Genomic DNA, 15043 nt, shown 5'->3' with positions numbered 1-15043 from the left:
TTTAGGACTTGCCAGTCCCCATAATTGTATGAGCCAATTCCTTAAAATTAATCACTCTTTTCCCATATATACATACCACAACCTCTACCCCCACTGGTCCTGTTTCTCTGGAGAACCCTAATACAGAGGTGTTACCTTGACCTGTAACCCAAGCACCTTTGCCACTTGGTAGATTTACAGGAAGCATGACTCAACCTCCCTGGGCCTACTTCCTCATCTGTAAAATGAAGTCGGACTGTAAAGGGTTTAGAACAGTGCCTAGCACGCAGTAAGCACTCAAGAAATAAATGTAGCTATCATTCGTTTAAGCGATACTGGAGGGCCACTGTGAGGTACTCTCCTAGGCCCTAGAAAAATCTCTGCTCTCACAGAACTCATATTCTAGCAGGGAAGACAAACAAGCAAAGTACAGAGTACATCAGACAGTGAGAAGTACCACGGAGAAAAATGAAGCAATTACGGGAAGCACAAAGAGAAGATGGGCTTATTCTGTGCAACAGAGCTGTACGAAGGACCTGCATGAAAAGTTACATAAAGTAGACCTATGGATAGAGTAGACTCACAGGACGTGAAAAAGGGAGCTGTATGGATATTTAGAGGAAGAGCGATCCAGGCAGAGGACACAGCGAATGCAAAGGCCCTGAGGCAGTGAGTGTGGCTGAGCTGGAGTCAGTTAAGGGAGAGGAAGGAGGAGAGCTGCTCAGAGAGGAGGGTGTGTGTTGGGGGTGGGGGTGGTAAGGTCAGGGCGCCAGGTCCTGTCAGGTTTTATAAGGGTTGGCTTTTCCTCTAGAGTTAGAACGGAAGCCATTGGAGGGTTTGTGACAGAGCCATGATGTGATCTGCCTTTCATCTTAATAGGATCCCTCTGGGCTGAGGAGAGGTACAGGGAGCCAAGGGCAGAGGCAGGGGGACCTATCCTGGGCTCTTGTGACAATCTCGGGAAGAGCCGGCAGAAGCTGGGCGGCAGGAAGGAGGATCCGGTTATTATGATCAGTCACCGTTCCTGTGGTTTCTCTAGCTGCATTTTAAAAAGGACGAGAAGGGAGAAGCAGCAGCACCCTCTGGCCAGAGCACTTCAGGTGGCAATTTCATAAAGAAACAAGCTGCTCAAGAGAAGCGAATGAGCTAACAGTAGCCCCAGCAGAGGGCACTGGGGAGGTCTTTGGGACTTGGGGACTAGGGGAACTTCTCCCAGGGGGTGCTCAGGATCCCTCCCTCAGCAGCTGCCCTGCTCTGCAGTAAAGCAGGTCGCCCACAGCCATGGGAGAAGGCCTGCCTGGAACAAAACCATTCAAGTGGGACTCAGGGCTCACCTTCAAGGACCGTCAACACAGACCTGGAGGGACAGACATCTAAACGTCCAGAAGAACGACAATGAAACGAGAGCTGACTGTGGTGGTGGCCGTGTCCACAGTGCCTTCCACAGCGCTGAGCCTGGAGCTGTGCGCAGGGGCGCAGCAGGTCTGGATAGTGTGCACTGGGCAACAGCAGCACCTCCTTTCCAGGGACCTGCCAGGAGGCTTCAGGAACGAAATTGATTCCCGGGGAGTTGGGACTCTGGGCTGGAGGTTCCCTTTACAACCCTCGTCCTTCCTTACGTTAAAAATTACTACGTCAAGAAGACCATGGAGATGAACAAATACCCATGTACCTACCACTCAGATGAGTTTTTTGACATATCTTCTTTTCTTTTCTTTTTAAAGAAATAGAATACTTATACTCCAAGAATGCTTTGTTCTCTTTTACTTAAAAAAATTAAAAAATCCGAAGGGCACTAGAAGCTTAGAGTTCTGTAATTATCTCACAGGCACTAAATTGATACTATTTGGGCAGACTTTCTACTTGACAGGGCTGGTGTGCCCAGTGGCGGCCAGAGTCGCTGCTGGGCTAGCTGTGTAGCTTGTTAGGAATGCACGCTCCAGCACCCCCAACCCACCCCCAAGACCTCTAGAGGTGGAACTCTGGGAGTGGGCCCAGCAATCTGCATTCTAACATACCCTCCCCATCTCCTGAGGCACAGCCAGATTTGGGGACGACTGGTCTACCCCATACGACAGGAGGGCGTTTGCACGGCAGCCTGTAGGGTAACTGGGCCGGCCACCCTCCCCCAGAAAATCTCTAGGGGGAGGCCATACTCTCTTGGGCTGATCTGGCAGGTGCCAGTGGTTATGAGTAGATCTCTGACATCAGACAGATCTGAGCAGATGTTCTTCCTTTGCCTCTGCCTGGCTTTATGGTCCAGAGGAAATGACCCAGTATTCCCAGGCTGCAGTAAATGGGAATACGAGTAAGTCCCCCATCACCAGGCTGTTGGAAGGGAACAACGGGTTCCGAAGCAGGCAGGGCTGGCCAGTGCAGCACTCCTTCTGGGGGAGTTGGAGAAACAGCTGTGCCCACCTCCAGGACCTCCCTGCACAGACTCAGGGGCTCCCTCTAGGGATGAGAGCCACCTAGCAAGTCATGCAGAATACGGGGGCTGAGGGAAAAGCAATGCAGCAAGTGCTGGACGAGACTACAGAAACCTAGAATGTTCAAGGAAACACCAACATGGGTAGGCAGAGGCTGACAGGCTTTAGGGTGTCCCAAACCCCCAAGGGTCTGGGACCTGATACCTGGCCAGGGGGAAGGCCTTTATTTCACCATCTCTACCATGAGTATAGTTTTCAGAAAAGAAGAAACAAGATCTCTCTCCCCAGATGGACCCTTGTGGGAAGTTCAGTGCTCTAAAATGCTCTTACAGAGCAAAGTCTGATTTCCAGATACACACTGCATCCCTGAAGCCTCTGTGGCTTCCCTCCCTCCCTTCCGGGAAGCCAGCAGGGAATGGATCAGGCAGGTTAATTACAATTCTGCCTTGTGGCCTAATGTTCCACTGTGGAATAGGACTGTGACAGTGTGAAAGGCAGGGAAACCAGCCAGCCTGTCCTCTGCCTCCTGCAGACAAAAGCACTGCCGGTCTCCCGAGGGCCTGCTTTTGCTGCTGGGCCCGGGTTAGGTCATCCATTAGCTCTCCCAGCTTGGAATGCTGGCTGCTCTTGGCTGTCAAGGGGGAATGAATCTCTGCTCACCCGGACCAGTCGCTCCTCGTGTCCAGGGTGGGAGGCCTGTTCTCTGAGAGGGATTTCAGGGATGGCTGCAGGTAGAGAACCCCAGCCCACCCCAGAATGGTGGAACAGCCCATCTTTGCATTCTGTTCTGTTTTTTTTTTTTCCCCCCCAGGAAGCTGGGCCAGGTCACGTGAGTTTCTCCTTTCCGGGATGCTCTGCGGGAGCCCCTTCCTGCTGGCTTTGCTCCACGTCCATGAGTTGCCAGGAATCTTCTGGCACACTGCAAGGGGGTGGCCTACAGCCAGGGGGAGTGGGCGGGTGGTCAGTGCCGGTGGCGTGGGACACACTACCCTTCTACCTGCCCTGGCCATGATGGGACACAGACTCAAGTTTAGTGAAGCAGCTGCCGGATTTCAGATATCTGGTCCTCTGTTCCCCCGCCTCTTCATATCCCAGCCTCAACTTCCAGACAACTCCCCAGCCTGTTTTTTAGAAGAAAAATCCATTTTTTCTTCAGCCTCCTCGTCTTGTCATGGCAAAAAGCTAGAATGGCATTTCATTTCTTTGCCACAAAAACCAGAGATGGGTTTTTCCTTGAGTTTTTATCAATGTCTTATCTGGCCCCCAGTAAGATCTCATTTCCACCAAGGCACAGCTCATTTTCAGAAGGAAAATGCCATCAGGCCTGGCCTTCTGTTTTGCTGAGCATTTTAAGCTGATTTGAAGGAGGGGGTCAGCCACTCCTAGGTGACCCCCCCCCCCAATTCCTCCAGACAGAGGACGGGCCTTGTCAACTGCCTGCACCTTGGAGTGTTGGCTGTGGGTAGCTCCCCACCCTGTCCGACGATTGTCACTAAGGACTAAAAACATCTAAACACAATCCTAACCTTTCAGGTCTATATTCTCTCAGATGGTTATCAGAATTCTCTGGGAGAAGTGGAGGTTAAATGAAGAAAAACTATCTGACAAAACACAGGGAAAAGCTGGTGCCAGAAAACCGAAGTTCTCAAAACCTGCCTCGTTCCAGAAAGCTCCCAAGAACTTAGCTGTCAGTGGAAGTCCAAACGAGAAACAGATTCTATTTCCACAGTCATTTGTAAAGGTGTCCTTATAACAGTGTTGGAAAGGAGACCTCTCTCAACCAAACATTAACCTTTCCCTCATGCAGTCACTGGTAACACACCGAGATAAACGCTATCTAGGCCTCACAGCTACACTGGTGCTAACAATTTCCTGGACATTAGAAAAATTAAACATTATAATGATTTTCAACATCTCTAATAATTAGAAGACAGAAAGGAAAGTCTTAAGGGTATTTTTTTGCCCAGAGATCAGCAAAATAGAAAAAATCTATGCTACCCAGTTTTAGCAAGCGTTTGGAGGAAGAGGAGAAAGACGTCATCATGTATGGAGGCTCTCTGACCTTGGAAACAATCACTTTTGGGCCAGCAAATTATGCTTCTTTGAGTTTCCCACAGAAATTGCACAAGAAGGACAGGCGTGGGGTCCAGGACGGTGGCTCTAATGGTTTAACAGTGAAAAGCTGGGTAGGAATGTCCAGTGAGAGGAAGTTGTTTGGATACATGAAGGACTGCCCTCCAGTGTGAGAGTGGGAAGCTACTGACAGACACGAATGTCACATGGAAAAAAATTTAATACTAAGGGGAAAAACAAATTTCGAGAGAGTCCATATAATAGGATTCTCAGATTAAAAATTACATCTAATCATATTGTTAAAGATGCTGTGCTTTGGCCTGCTGGTGGAAGATTCCCATCCTCCATTTTCTCCTGGGACCCACCTCCTCTCTTCTTGCCTGTGTGGCTCCTGTGGGAACTGCCATGGCCACCGAGGACAGGTGAAGGGTGGGGAGGAGGAGGACTTGAGCCCTGGGGCAAGATGTCCCAGCTTGAATTTTTTTTTTTTTACTTGACATCAGTGAAACCAGCCAGGCGGAGTTGTGCTGGTTTTCTGTCATCTGGAGTGTCTGCCTGCGGCAGGAAGATGAAGGCTGAGTGTGGGGAGCACAGGCTGGATGTGGGCAGCTCCTGTGCATGGAATGGCCTTCTAACAAGGCCCCGTTTATGACAGAATATGATTCTGTCATTTTCAGCCAAGGGTCTTAACAAAGGAAAAACTGGACAGGTAAAACTGTGAGAAATACACCCTGAACTGTTTGCAGTGTCCTTTCTAGTGAGAATCGTCCTATGGAGAATTTGATATAATGCTTGATTTTAATTTAGTTTTACAATGATCATGCAGTTCTGGGACATCTGGCTGGCTAAGTTGGTTAAGCGTCTGCCTTTGGCTCAGGTCATGATCCCAGGGGCCTGGGTTCGAGCCCCACAGCGGGCTCCCTACTCAGTGGAGAGCCTGTTTCTCCCTCTCCCTCTGCCTCTCCCTCTGCTCATGTGCTCTCTTTCTCTCAAGTAAATAAAATCTTTAAAAAACACATTTCAGGTCTCTACCTAGTCTTCATAGAGCCTAAAGATAAATGACAAGGCCATTTGAGCAGCAGGCCTTAGCACCATGCTGTCGTGTTGAGGAATGTGTCTGAGCTGGGCTTCAGAATGTACTAGCACCTCTAAGCTCTAATCCCAAGGACTGTGGATGGATTCTCCTGATAGCTGGGATGAGAAAGCAACTCCTTTCTTCACAGGGATGAGAACAATTACAGTTACAACAGCCAGATCTGGTCTCTGACTCCCAGAAGCTTGCTGATGGTGGTGGCCCAGGCTTTTCCTAATGGGCTGGCCATTCTAATCCCATCCATCCTTTCAAAGGACAGGGTTCCACTGTCATCAACCCTCCTTTCTGCTCCAGGGAGACTTCACCTAAGACAACAAGCTTAGAATGTGAACAGTGGGCATCTTGAGTTCCACTGCCTTTACTCCAACTTGGGGGTGAATGGTCAGCCGGCTGGAACCCTGATGCCTGGAAGGTGCCCGGCTGCTCCCCAGAGAAGCTGCGGTGACCGGATTCCCATGGCGCACTGTGATCCCCACCCAACAGTGGTACAGAAGGGACGCAGCTCTAGTCTCCATTAGGACAGATCTGCTGAGGCTTATTCTGTCTTGGCCACATGTCCTTCTGTAGATTGAGATCAATGGCTGTGCTTCCATGGAATGAACTGAAATTGTGATGCTTGACAGGAAGAGTGGGCTTGACTAAGGATTCCCTATTCCCATCTCAACAATTTAGTCCCCTGGTCCCTCTATTGTGAGATGCTGAGAAAGCTATCCAGGCCATCGACGTTACTTACTTCCTCAGTCCATTAAGTCTACTGTAACTACTGATGAGGCTAGGACTGAATTTTTCAAGAGCGAAATAGCAGCATCTCTAGGCTCCTGCCAACAGTCAGGTGAAGGGCTGGCTACCATTTTTTATTCTTTTCGCTGGTAACTACTCTGCTGCTGTTCCTTTCCTAAACCACGACCCTCCTGTCATCAGCAGCCATTCGTCTGCTGCCGGAAAGGCATCTGGAGACCTGACACTCGGCATTCCTTTCCTGAGACCTTGAGGAACAGCTGACCGACACTCTGATTAGGATTCTCCGGGCCAGTCGGTGATCGTGGGAGGCAAAGGGGGCTACGGAGCCAGACAGAGCTCTGACACAGAAAACTCCATCTCTTTCTCCCTCTAAACTTGACATGGGGGCATGTCTGAGCTGGAATGACAAGATTTACACACAAAATTAGTCATTATAATTATGAAAAGGGTTGGTGGTTTGGGACGTTTTCTCAGAGCCCACGGGTCGCATAAGAATATTCTGGTTGTGTCAGGACGAGAAAATGTGGAATGCCACGCCAGTGGGCTGCATGTGGTTCTTCCTGCCCCACCCTGGCTGCTCGAACTCGGGTGGGAGGGTGAAAGTGAATTTTTAAGGACGAGAGAGTGGAATCTGAATTAGAGTCCACTATACTTTGATGGAAGACCCATTTGAGGCAGAGAGCATCCTTAAAAAATAAAGACCATGGGGGCACCTGGGTGGCTCAGTGGGTTAAAGCCTCTGCCTCCAGCTCAGGTCATGATCTCAGGGTCCTGGGATCGAGCCCTGCATCGGGCTCTCTGCTCGGCAGGGAGCCTGCTTCCCCCACCCCCCCCTGCCTACTTGTGATCTCTGTCTGTCAAATAAATAAATGAAATCTTAAAAAAAAAAAAAAAAAAAAAAGACCATGTCCTGAATTAAACTCAGCCTGTGTTAAGATATCACCAAAAATTAAATTTCTCTAAGAAAACTATCTCAGAATCAAGGCTCACCTGTACATTAAAGTATTTCCAGCAAACACTCAAAATGAGGATCTCCCCTAGAAGGACAGTCTTTTTGTCCATTTTGTCTCCAAATTTGTCTCTGATCTGGATTAAAACGGAATTATTTGGGGAGTGGGGAGGTGTGAGCAAAGAATGTGTAACAAGCCCCTTCAAAGCTACTGAAACAGCACATATTCCCCGTCGACTGGCTTCTCGTGTTCTTGGATTCAACAGAACAGCATCACTGACAGCCTGGAGACTATGTTTCTACTCTGAATGAACGAGGAAATTATAGATCATACACATCTGGAAAAGCCATTAAGGAGAGCATCTGCTTTCTATGTTCAGCAGAAGAATGTGGTTTTTAAGACAAAAATAAATTATAATCTCTGTTTCACTGAATAAGATGACTGAGGCGCCGGAGTCAAAAGCGACGGGCTCCCTGGAGCCTGTGAGCACCTGGCCAGCTCTGCTGTTGGGAGCAGCCCCTCTCCCAAGGCCCCAGGGCTGGGGCAGATACATGGAGGCACTCAGCCAGATGGCTGGGTCCTGCCAGTGGGAAGAGAGACGGGAACATTTAGTTGCTTTCAGGCACCAAGGAAACGCCAGGATTTCCCCTGTGGCTCCTGAGATCCCATCCAGCCTTCTGAGGTTCTTGTCACTCTGGTCAGCAAGTGGATACTGTGTTTTTAACGTCGTGATATGCAGCCTGGTGTAGTGCCAAGAGTAATACGTTGGTGCCGAAGTGCTGGGGCTCAGTCCCAACTTGCCTCTGTCAGCCGTGAGACCTTACTTAGCCAAGTCACTTACAGATCTCCGAGCCCAGGCTCTCTCCCCTGTGCGAACGGGGTAAGTCACCTTCCTGTGTCTTATGATTTGGCTACCACAGGAGAATCTGTAACAAAGTAGTTTCTAGACCTAGAACTGATACATAAAGGGAAGGTGTTCATAGGGCTTGGGTGGTAAGACCTGAGAAGATGGCTAGCAGAGGCTTCATTCTGATCCTCTACCCCGTTCTGGAAGAATCCAGTGGCTTCCACAAAGTATGCTCAGCCAGGTCTTCGCTGCTTTCCTCCCCATCTTTTTCATGTACCCGCTTCTAGATTCACAGACACTGAACCTGAACTCAGGCTCGTTGCTGAGTGTCTGCAGACGACCTGCTCTGAATTTGGCAACACTCTGCAGAGCAAAAGAGATGGGAGAGGAGGAGGCTATCGCCCTAGAAGAGCTTACGAAGGACAGAGGCCCGGGGAGAAGAGGGGAGGGAATGGAGCTCAGAAATCGGACCCAGCTTGGGTCGTAGATGCTTAGCGACTGTTTGCAGCAAATGGGCCTTATGCTACCCCAGATGCTCTCGGAAATCAAGAACTATGAAGAAATGGAGAACAGAACAAAATGGGAGTGAGCGCACCAGGCAGAAAGGGAGGCTTGGGTTCCACCTTCTTGTGCAAACATCCCTTCTGTCTGGGCTGTGGTCCCCACACTGGCCACGGAAGGCCCTTCCCAGCTTTTTCATGCTGACCCCCCGATTCCCCGGGTGGAACAGGCTGCAAGCATGGGGGCACCTCTGACCTCATCTAAGCCTCACAGGCTGAGAGCTGGGTCCCCACATGTCCGGCCCGGTGAGTAGACCACAGGCACACACATGTCCATCCAGTAGCAGAAGGGCTGAGAATTACCTGGTGTGGCTGTTGGAGGAGAGGCTCTCCCAGGGTTGCACACTGCAGCCAGCCACGGCGAATGCGCCCCCGCAGCTGCCATCCAGCTTCATGAGCAGGGCCTTGGCCGCATTCTCAGCTGTCTTCCGGCAGTCATGAGCACGCTTGAGCATCTGAGTGATGTTCTCGTCCCCTGACTGGTCTCCTGTGTTACAAAGAGGCCAAAGGATTAATCCACACGCTTGTACATGAGACAGGCCTGGGAGCATGGTCCGGATCATCAGTTTTGGCTACTTGGGGCAGAGATGGCCCGGGGGAGAGAAACGAGCAGGAGATGGCCAGTGAAGAGACACATGGGCAGGGCCGGGAACCGTCCCTTAGAGACTGTACGTAGCAAGGCACGTCTCTGCCCTAGGCTCTGCTGTCCCTATCAATGAAGGGCTGGCCAGCGTGATCTCTGAGGCCTGTCTCTCACTCTAACATGCTGTGATTTTCTAAGGATCCAGGCTCCTGAGTTCTCCCATTCAGCTGCAATTTACCACATGGCCATTCTTTCCTGTGGTGGCACATTCTCATGAATGAAGCCCGAACTGTGCCTTGCACACAGCCAGAGCTTTGCTTCGAGCTTTGGATAAGCAAGAGAAACACTGAAGAGTTAAGATGAGCACCTGAGATCAGCAGTGTATTTTCTCTACCACTGCTGTCCCTAACTCTGCTCTCTCTGATGGAGCATGGTTCGTGACAAGCCCTGAAGCCTCTAGGAGTCAGGTCCCTGGGCTGGAGCAAGACATCAGGAACGGCGGGCACCCACACAGGGCCAGACAGTGACTTCCTAGCCAAAGTTGTTCATGTTCTTGTTGTGTTTTCAAAACCATCCTGGCCCAACAGGTCACCAGTTTGCTACCTCTTCAGTCTAGATCCCCAGTCTTCGAAGTACTTTCAGATGAAATCATATGCTAAAGCCCAAGGCACCAAAATGGTAAATGCAGAACTGGGTGACGTGAACAGGCGTGGGGGTCCTACATTCTGGTTTCCCCCCCATCCTCCAAACCCACTGCTGAGGTCCCAAGAGACTCCTCCAGCCTCCCCGGACACAGTTTGAAAACCGCTGGTCTAACTCATCTAGGATGAACCTAACGAATGCCTGTGTCATCGACAAGAAACTGAAATAAGCACAGGGGCTGATACTGGCGGCAATGTCATCAGCTAGTCCTCGCCCGGCCGGGCGCCTCTAGGGCCCATTAGAGCGCAACGGTGGGTCCACAGCTCCCGTCAGCAGAATGGAAGGGAGATTTCATAAGGAACTGCCCCACGTAAGCCAACTCACAGCTTTATGGAGCCTGGGGAAGAAGCGTGGGTGTCCCCATCCTGCAGGGTGAGCTTTCCTGGACCACCCCCTCCCCCGCCCCCACGCGGCCCCATCTCTGACAACTTTCATGCCTGCCTTCCTTCCTTCCACAAATGAGCTAGTTTGTATCCATCTTACCAACTGATTGCTCTTTGAATTCTGTTTTGAAGCAGGCATGATATTACTGACTGGCTCGTTTGATAAATATATCATGAGCTACCCAGGATTATGTTAATACAAAGCATTTCATTATTGATTTTACATATTTTAAATGCAGATTCATATAAGCCCTTCCAGCTCCTACCAAGTAACTGTGCCAAGTAGAGAGAAGCCTAATAAAAGGTACCTTTCCAGGACAGGATGGTTTAAAGGCATCTTCTGATCATACAAACTGGAAATAAGAGGATTGATTTTTTTCCCCTTTAATTGATCATTTTCCTTAATACAGATATTTAAAAGGAAAAAAAAAACTTGACAGCATGCCAAGATCATTTTAGGATCTGTTTAATATGAGGTATAAAGTTTTATGGTTTAGTGAAAAGACCCTGAAAAATGAGGGTTCTAATGGAAATGCTGGCAGAGTTTCTACATCTGGGCTGGGATATTAATACTCTTAAAAAGGGGTGGGGGGAGGAGGGTGGTCACCCATGCAAATGGAGACCTGCTCCCTTGCTTGGTATCTTAGATATGAAGCAGGAAATTAATGCCTGGGATACTTCCTTTCCTTCAGATTTGCTTCATATTCCTGTCCAGGTCAAAACTAAAGGAGGAAAAACCTGTCAGTGTTCAGTGCCCAAGCTAGACCCCAGGTGAGGGGGAGGAGCTGGTAAGAACAATGGGGTAGGGATGCAGATGCACTCCGGAGGCCCCCATGCCAACCCTCTTTGCAAGGTGCATCCTGGAAGGGCGGCCCCAGTGAAGGCTCCCAGCCATTGCCGAGTGCGAGGCAAGTGGGTTGGCTTACCCCTCTGTTCGCCCACAGGGCTGAGCTCTGTGTCCCAGGGAGAGCCCTCTGAAGTGGACAGCAGGGTGAGGAACCATTTCCTCTGTGTTTAAGAGGCACCTGGAGACCCGGGAGGGGGAACCCATGCCTCAACACCACCCAGAAGCAAAGTCAACAGAAGCGGTGCATCTCAGCAAAGGCTACATGGGCAGCAAAGGGACCCTTAACAGTCAGCATCCCAGAGAGAGGCTGTGGGAAAGTCGGTCCCTTTCATCACAAACTGGGGGCCTCCTGCTCCATCTGGTCCTACTGTTGGCCCGGGAGAGTATGTTTCCTAAGAGGGCTTGATTGTTTTAACTTGCCTGTAATTCTGTTTCCACTCCAGTTCTTGCCGCATTCAACATAAACAATTTACTCACTCAGTCATGAGGAAAAAACGAAAAACACACTTGACAAGCGAATTTCATGTCATCGGGAGGTATTCTAATACCAACAGCGAAATGGGGGCACCACAGAGCCCAGGAGGCAGGGAACAAGGAGGCAGAGGGAGGGAGGAACTTGGGCCACACTCACCAGGGGAGGACCCCACGCCAGCCGCCCGGAACTGCCCCAGGATGAGGCTCTGCTCACTCTCAGCCAGTGCCAGGAGGAGTTCGTAGGCTTCGATGCACTGCTCACTGGAACAGAAACACATGGCATCCTCAGCTCTGGCAGAGGACAGGGAGCCTCCTCAGTGCTGCACTGTCCCCCGGGGAAGCAGATCCAGACCTGCTTCTCGGCCTCGCTGTCCACAGAAGCAAGGAAACACCTGCAAATATTCCTGTATAAAGCCAGGGGCTTGCTGCTCTGCTCTGATGCCCACCCTCTCCCCTCTCACTTAAACTTAAAACTTTTGGTTTAAACTAGGGTCTGGGGCACCAGGGTGGTTCAATCAGATAAGCATCCAACTCCTGACTTTAGCTCAAGTTGTGATCTCAGCTAATAGGTCCAACATCAACTTAAAACTTTTGGTTTAAACTAGAGTCTAGGGGCACCTGGGTCGGTTCAATCAGATAAGCATCCAACTCCTGACTTTAGCTCAAGTTGTGATCTCAGCGTAGTGAGATGCAGCCCTGTGTGGAGCTTGCTTGGGATTCTCTCCCTCTCCTCTGCCACTCCCCACCCCCACTTGTACCCATGGGCACATGCTCTCTCTCTAAAAATAAATAGATCAATTGGGGCACCTGGGTGGCTCAGTGGGTTAAGCCTCTGCCTTCGACTCAGGTCATGATCCCAGGGTCCTGGGATCGAGCCCCGCATCGGGCTCTCTGCTAGGCCGGGGGCCGGCTTCCCTTCCTCTCTCTGCCTGCCTCTCTGCCTACTTGTAATCTCTGTCTGTCAAATAAATGAATAAAATCTTTAAAAAAAAAAATAGATCAGTGAACTAGGACCTAGAAAGATACAAGAGAAGCAATAAAAGTGGGAGAGTTGGGGCGCCTGGGTATCTCATCGTTAAGCACCTGCCATCCGCTTTGGTCATGATCTCAGGGTCCTGGGATCAAGTTCCGCATCGGGCTCCCTGCTCAGTGGGATGCCTGTTTTTCCCTCTCCCATGACCCCTGCTTGTGTTCTCTCTCTTACTGTATCTCTCTCTGTCAAATAAACAAATAAAATCTTCAAAAAAGGAAAAAATAAAGCAGAAGAAATAAGCTTACTGCTTCTTTAACGATTGGCTAAACAGGAAAGGTATTATGCCTGTGGTAGCCAGCCTCCAAGATGTCCCCCACTGACCCCATATGCTAGTGTCCACACCCTCGTGTTGTCTTTTTCTGCACTGTACCAGAGTTAGTCTATGGGACTAAGAGGATATGGAATATCACTTCCAAGATGAAGTTATTTAAAAGCATGGTGACTTCCATCTTGGTCACTCTCTCTTCTCCCTTCACGTCCTCTCTTGGATCATCCTCTCTAGAAAAAGCCAGCTGCCATGTCTTGAAGACTCTCGAGCAGCCCCACAGAGAGATCCATGTGGTGAGGAGCTTCCAGCCAATGGTGAGTGAAGGACTCCACCAAACAGCTGTGTGAACGAGCCTTCCCAGAAGCACATCCGCCAGCTCCAGTTAAGGTTTTAGATGACATAGCCCCAGCTGACAGCTCAAGCAGGCTTCCTAAGAGACTCTGAGCTGGAACGCTACCTAGAGGGGGTCACTCCCAGCTTCCTGACTCTGGAAACTGTGCCACAAGAAATAGTTACATAATCATTGGTAGAAAGAAAGGAGAAAGAAAGAGAGAGAAGGAGGAAAGAAGAAAAGAAAGGAATGAGGGAGGGAGGCAGGGAAAGCCCCAGAAAGAAGACTATTTTGACCTAGACCTACAGTAGCCACTAGCCACATGTGGCTATTTGAAGTTAAAAGAATTTAAGTTAAATAAAATGAAAAATTCAGTTCCTCTGGGGTGATAGCTGTATAGTTTATGTGCCACATGTGGCTAACAGTTACCATACTACAGCACAGATAAATAATAGGTCCAACATCACAGAAAGTTCTATTAGATGTGTGTAAAATTGCTCCTTGAAATATGTATGAAACCTGACAAATGTGGATTTCTAAGAGGAAGAAATCAGTCTCTCTTCTTTGTGCCTGTCATCACTGGACACACCAGGTATAGGAAGTATCTCAGAGGGACCCCTTCCCCATGGCCACATGGGACCCACAGGGACCCATGTCCGCACAGGAAGTGGAGCATGTGTGTAATGCCTGAGTAGTCCAGGACAAGATGCCTGCTGAGCAGAAATTTCCCTGCTAAGCAAATAACCGATTAGCTTCTCTAAGCTAAGCGGGAAAATGTTGCTTTACTCAACACTTAGTCAACAGACCATCTGTTTGTTGACTGTCTCACTTTCATCTTCTTTCACTGAGAGATAAGGAAAAGAGCCCCATCACTAGCCCCGGGTGCTGGCAGCCCCTCCTTTCAAGGGTAGTCCATCTTCCAGGTTAGACACACAGCAACATTGCTTCATCCACACAGATCAAAGGCAGACTGCAGAGCGGCCTGTTTCAAGAGTTATCATAGGTGGATTATCTGCTTGCTTTGGTGTGTCTGTAAACTAGCATGATTGCGCTTGAGCTTTGGTCTCACGTGTTTTGTTTTTTTAAGTAGGCTCCACTCCCAGCGTATGGCCCAACATGGGACTGAACTCACGACCCTGAGATCAAGACCTCAGCTGAGATCAAGAGTCAGATGCTTAACGGATTGAGCCACCCAGGCGCCCCTGGTCTCAAAGCTTTTGGAGTTTGATTTTGTTTTGTGAAGAAACAAAGTCTCTTAAAACACATTGATCTTTTCAGAAGACTCTAAGAGTAAGGTACAGTCATTACTCTGGATCTTGGCAAATATGCCTAAAGGGAACCACTAATAAACCCCTGAAAACAATAATGCATAGCTTTGTCACTCTGAAACAAACAGTCACTTGAAAACAGAGAAATTCCAATGCTGATGGGACTGAAAAAAATGGTACAATCATATACTGCTTGCTTGTCGATGGATGAACAGCAGTCACTTAAACTGGCTTGCTTTTGTGGGGAAAAAAACTGCACGTATGCCTGAAGAGCCACAAAAATATTCACATCCTTTGACCTGTAATTCCTCCTTTGGAGATTTTCTCCAAAGGAAAATAGTCTAAAGGATGAAGGCATTATCCGTATTAAATTATTCACCATAAAATTGTTTTTAATATCCCAAGTCAGCAAAAGTCTAAATGTCTCTTAGAGAAATGAGTAAATAAAACAATATATAAACTTGAGGCAGGGGACACCGCCA

General features: G+C 49.2%; 1 protein-coding gene across 4 annotated transcripts in view; it reads right to left on the bottom strand.

Moving 5' to 3' along the window:
- MCC (MCC regulator of WNT signaling pathway) overlaps positions 1–15043 on the bottom strand; it is a 433071-nt gene that overhangs the window by 28254 nt on the left and 389774 nt on the right. For all 4 annotated transcript variants that reach the window (XM_045087128.1, XM_045087129.1, XM_045087131.1 and 1 more), the window contains 2 exons: positions 11819–11922; positions 8976–9159 (listed from right to left, as the gene is read on the bottom strand). In XM_045087128.1, the coding sequence (XP_044943063.1) occupies positions 8976–9159; positions 11819–11922 (288 nt within the window). The remainder of the gene's footprint in view (positions 1–8975; positions 9160–11818; positions 11923–15043) is intronic.

The sequence above is a fragment of the Mustela putorius genome, unplaced genomic scaffold (genome assembly GCF_011764305.1).
Source record: "Mustela putorius furo isolate JIRA1106 unplaced genomic scaffold, ASM1176430v1.1 tig00001059_pilon_pilon_pilon, whole genome shotgun sequence".
In the NCBI taxonomy this organism is placed as follows: Eukaryota; Metazoa; Chordata; class Mammalia; order Carnivora; family Mustelidae; genus Mustela; species Mustela putorius.
The sequence above is the reverse complement of the archived record's forward strand: the minus strand, read 5'-3'. Positions and strand labels throughout refer to the sequence as shown.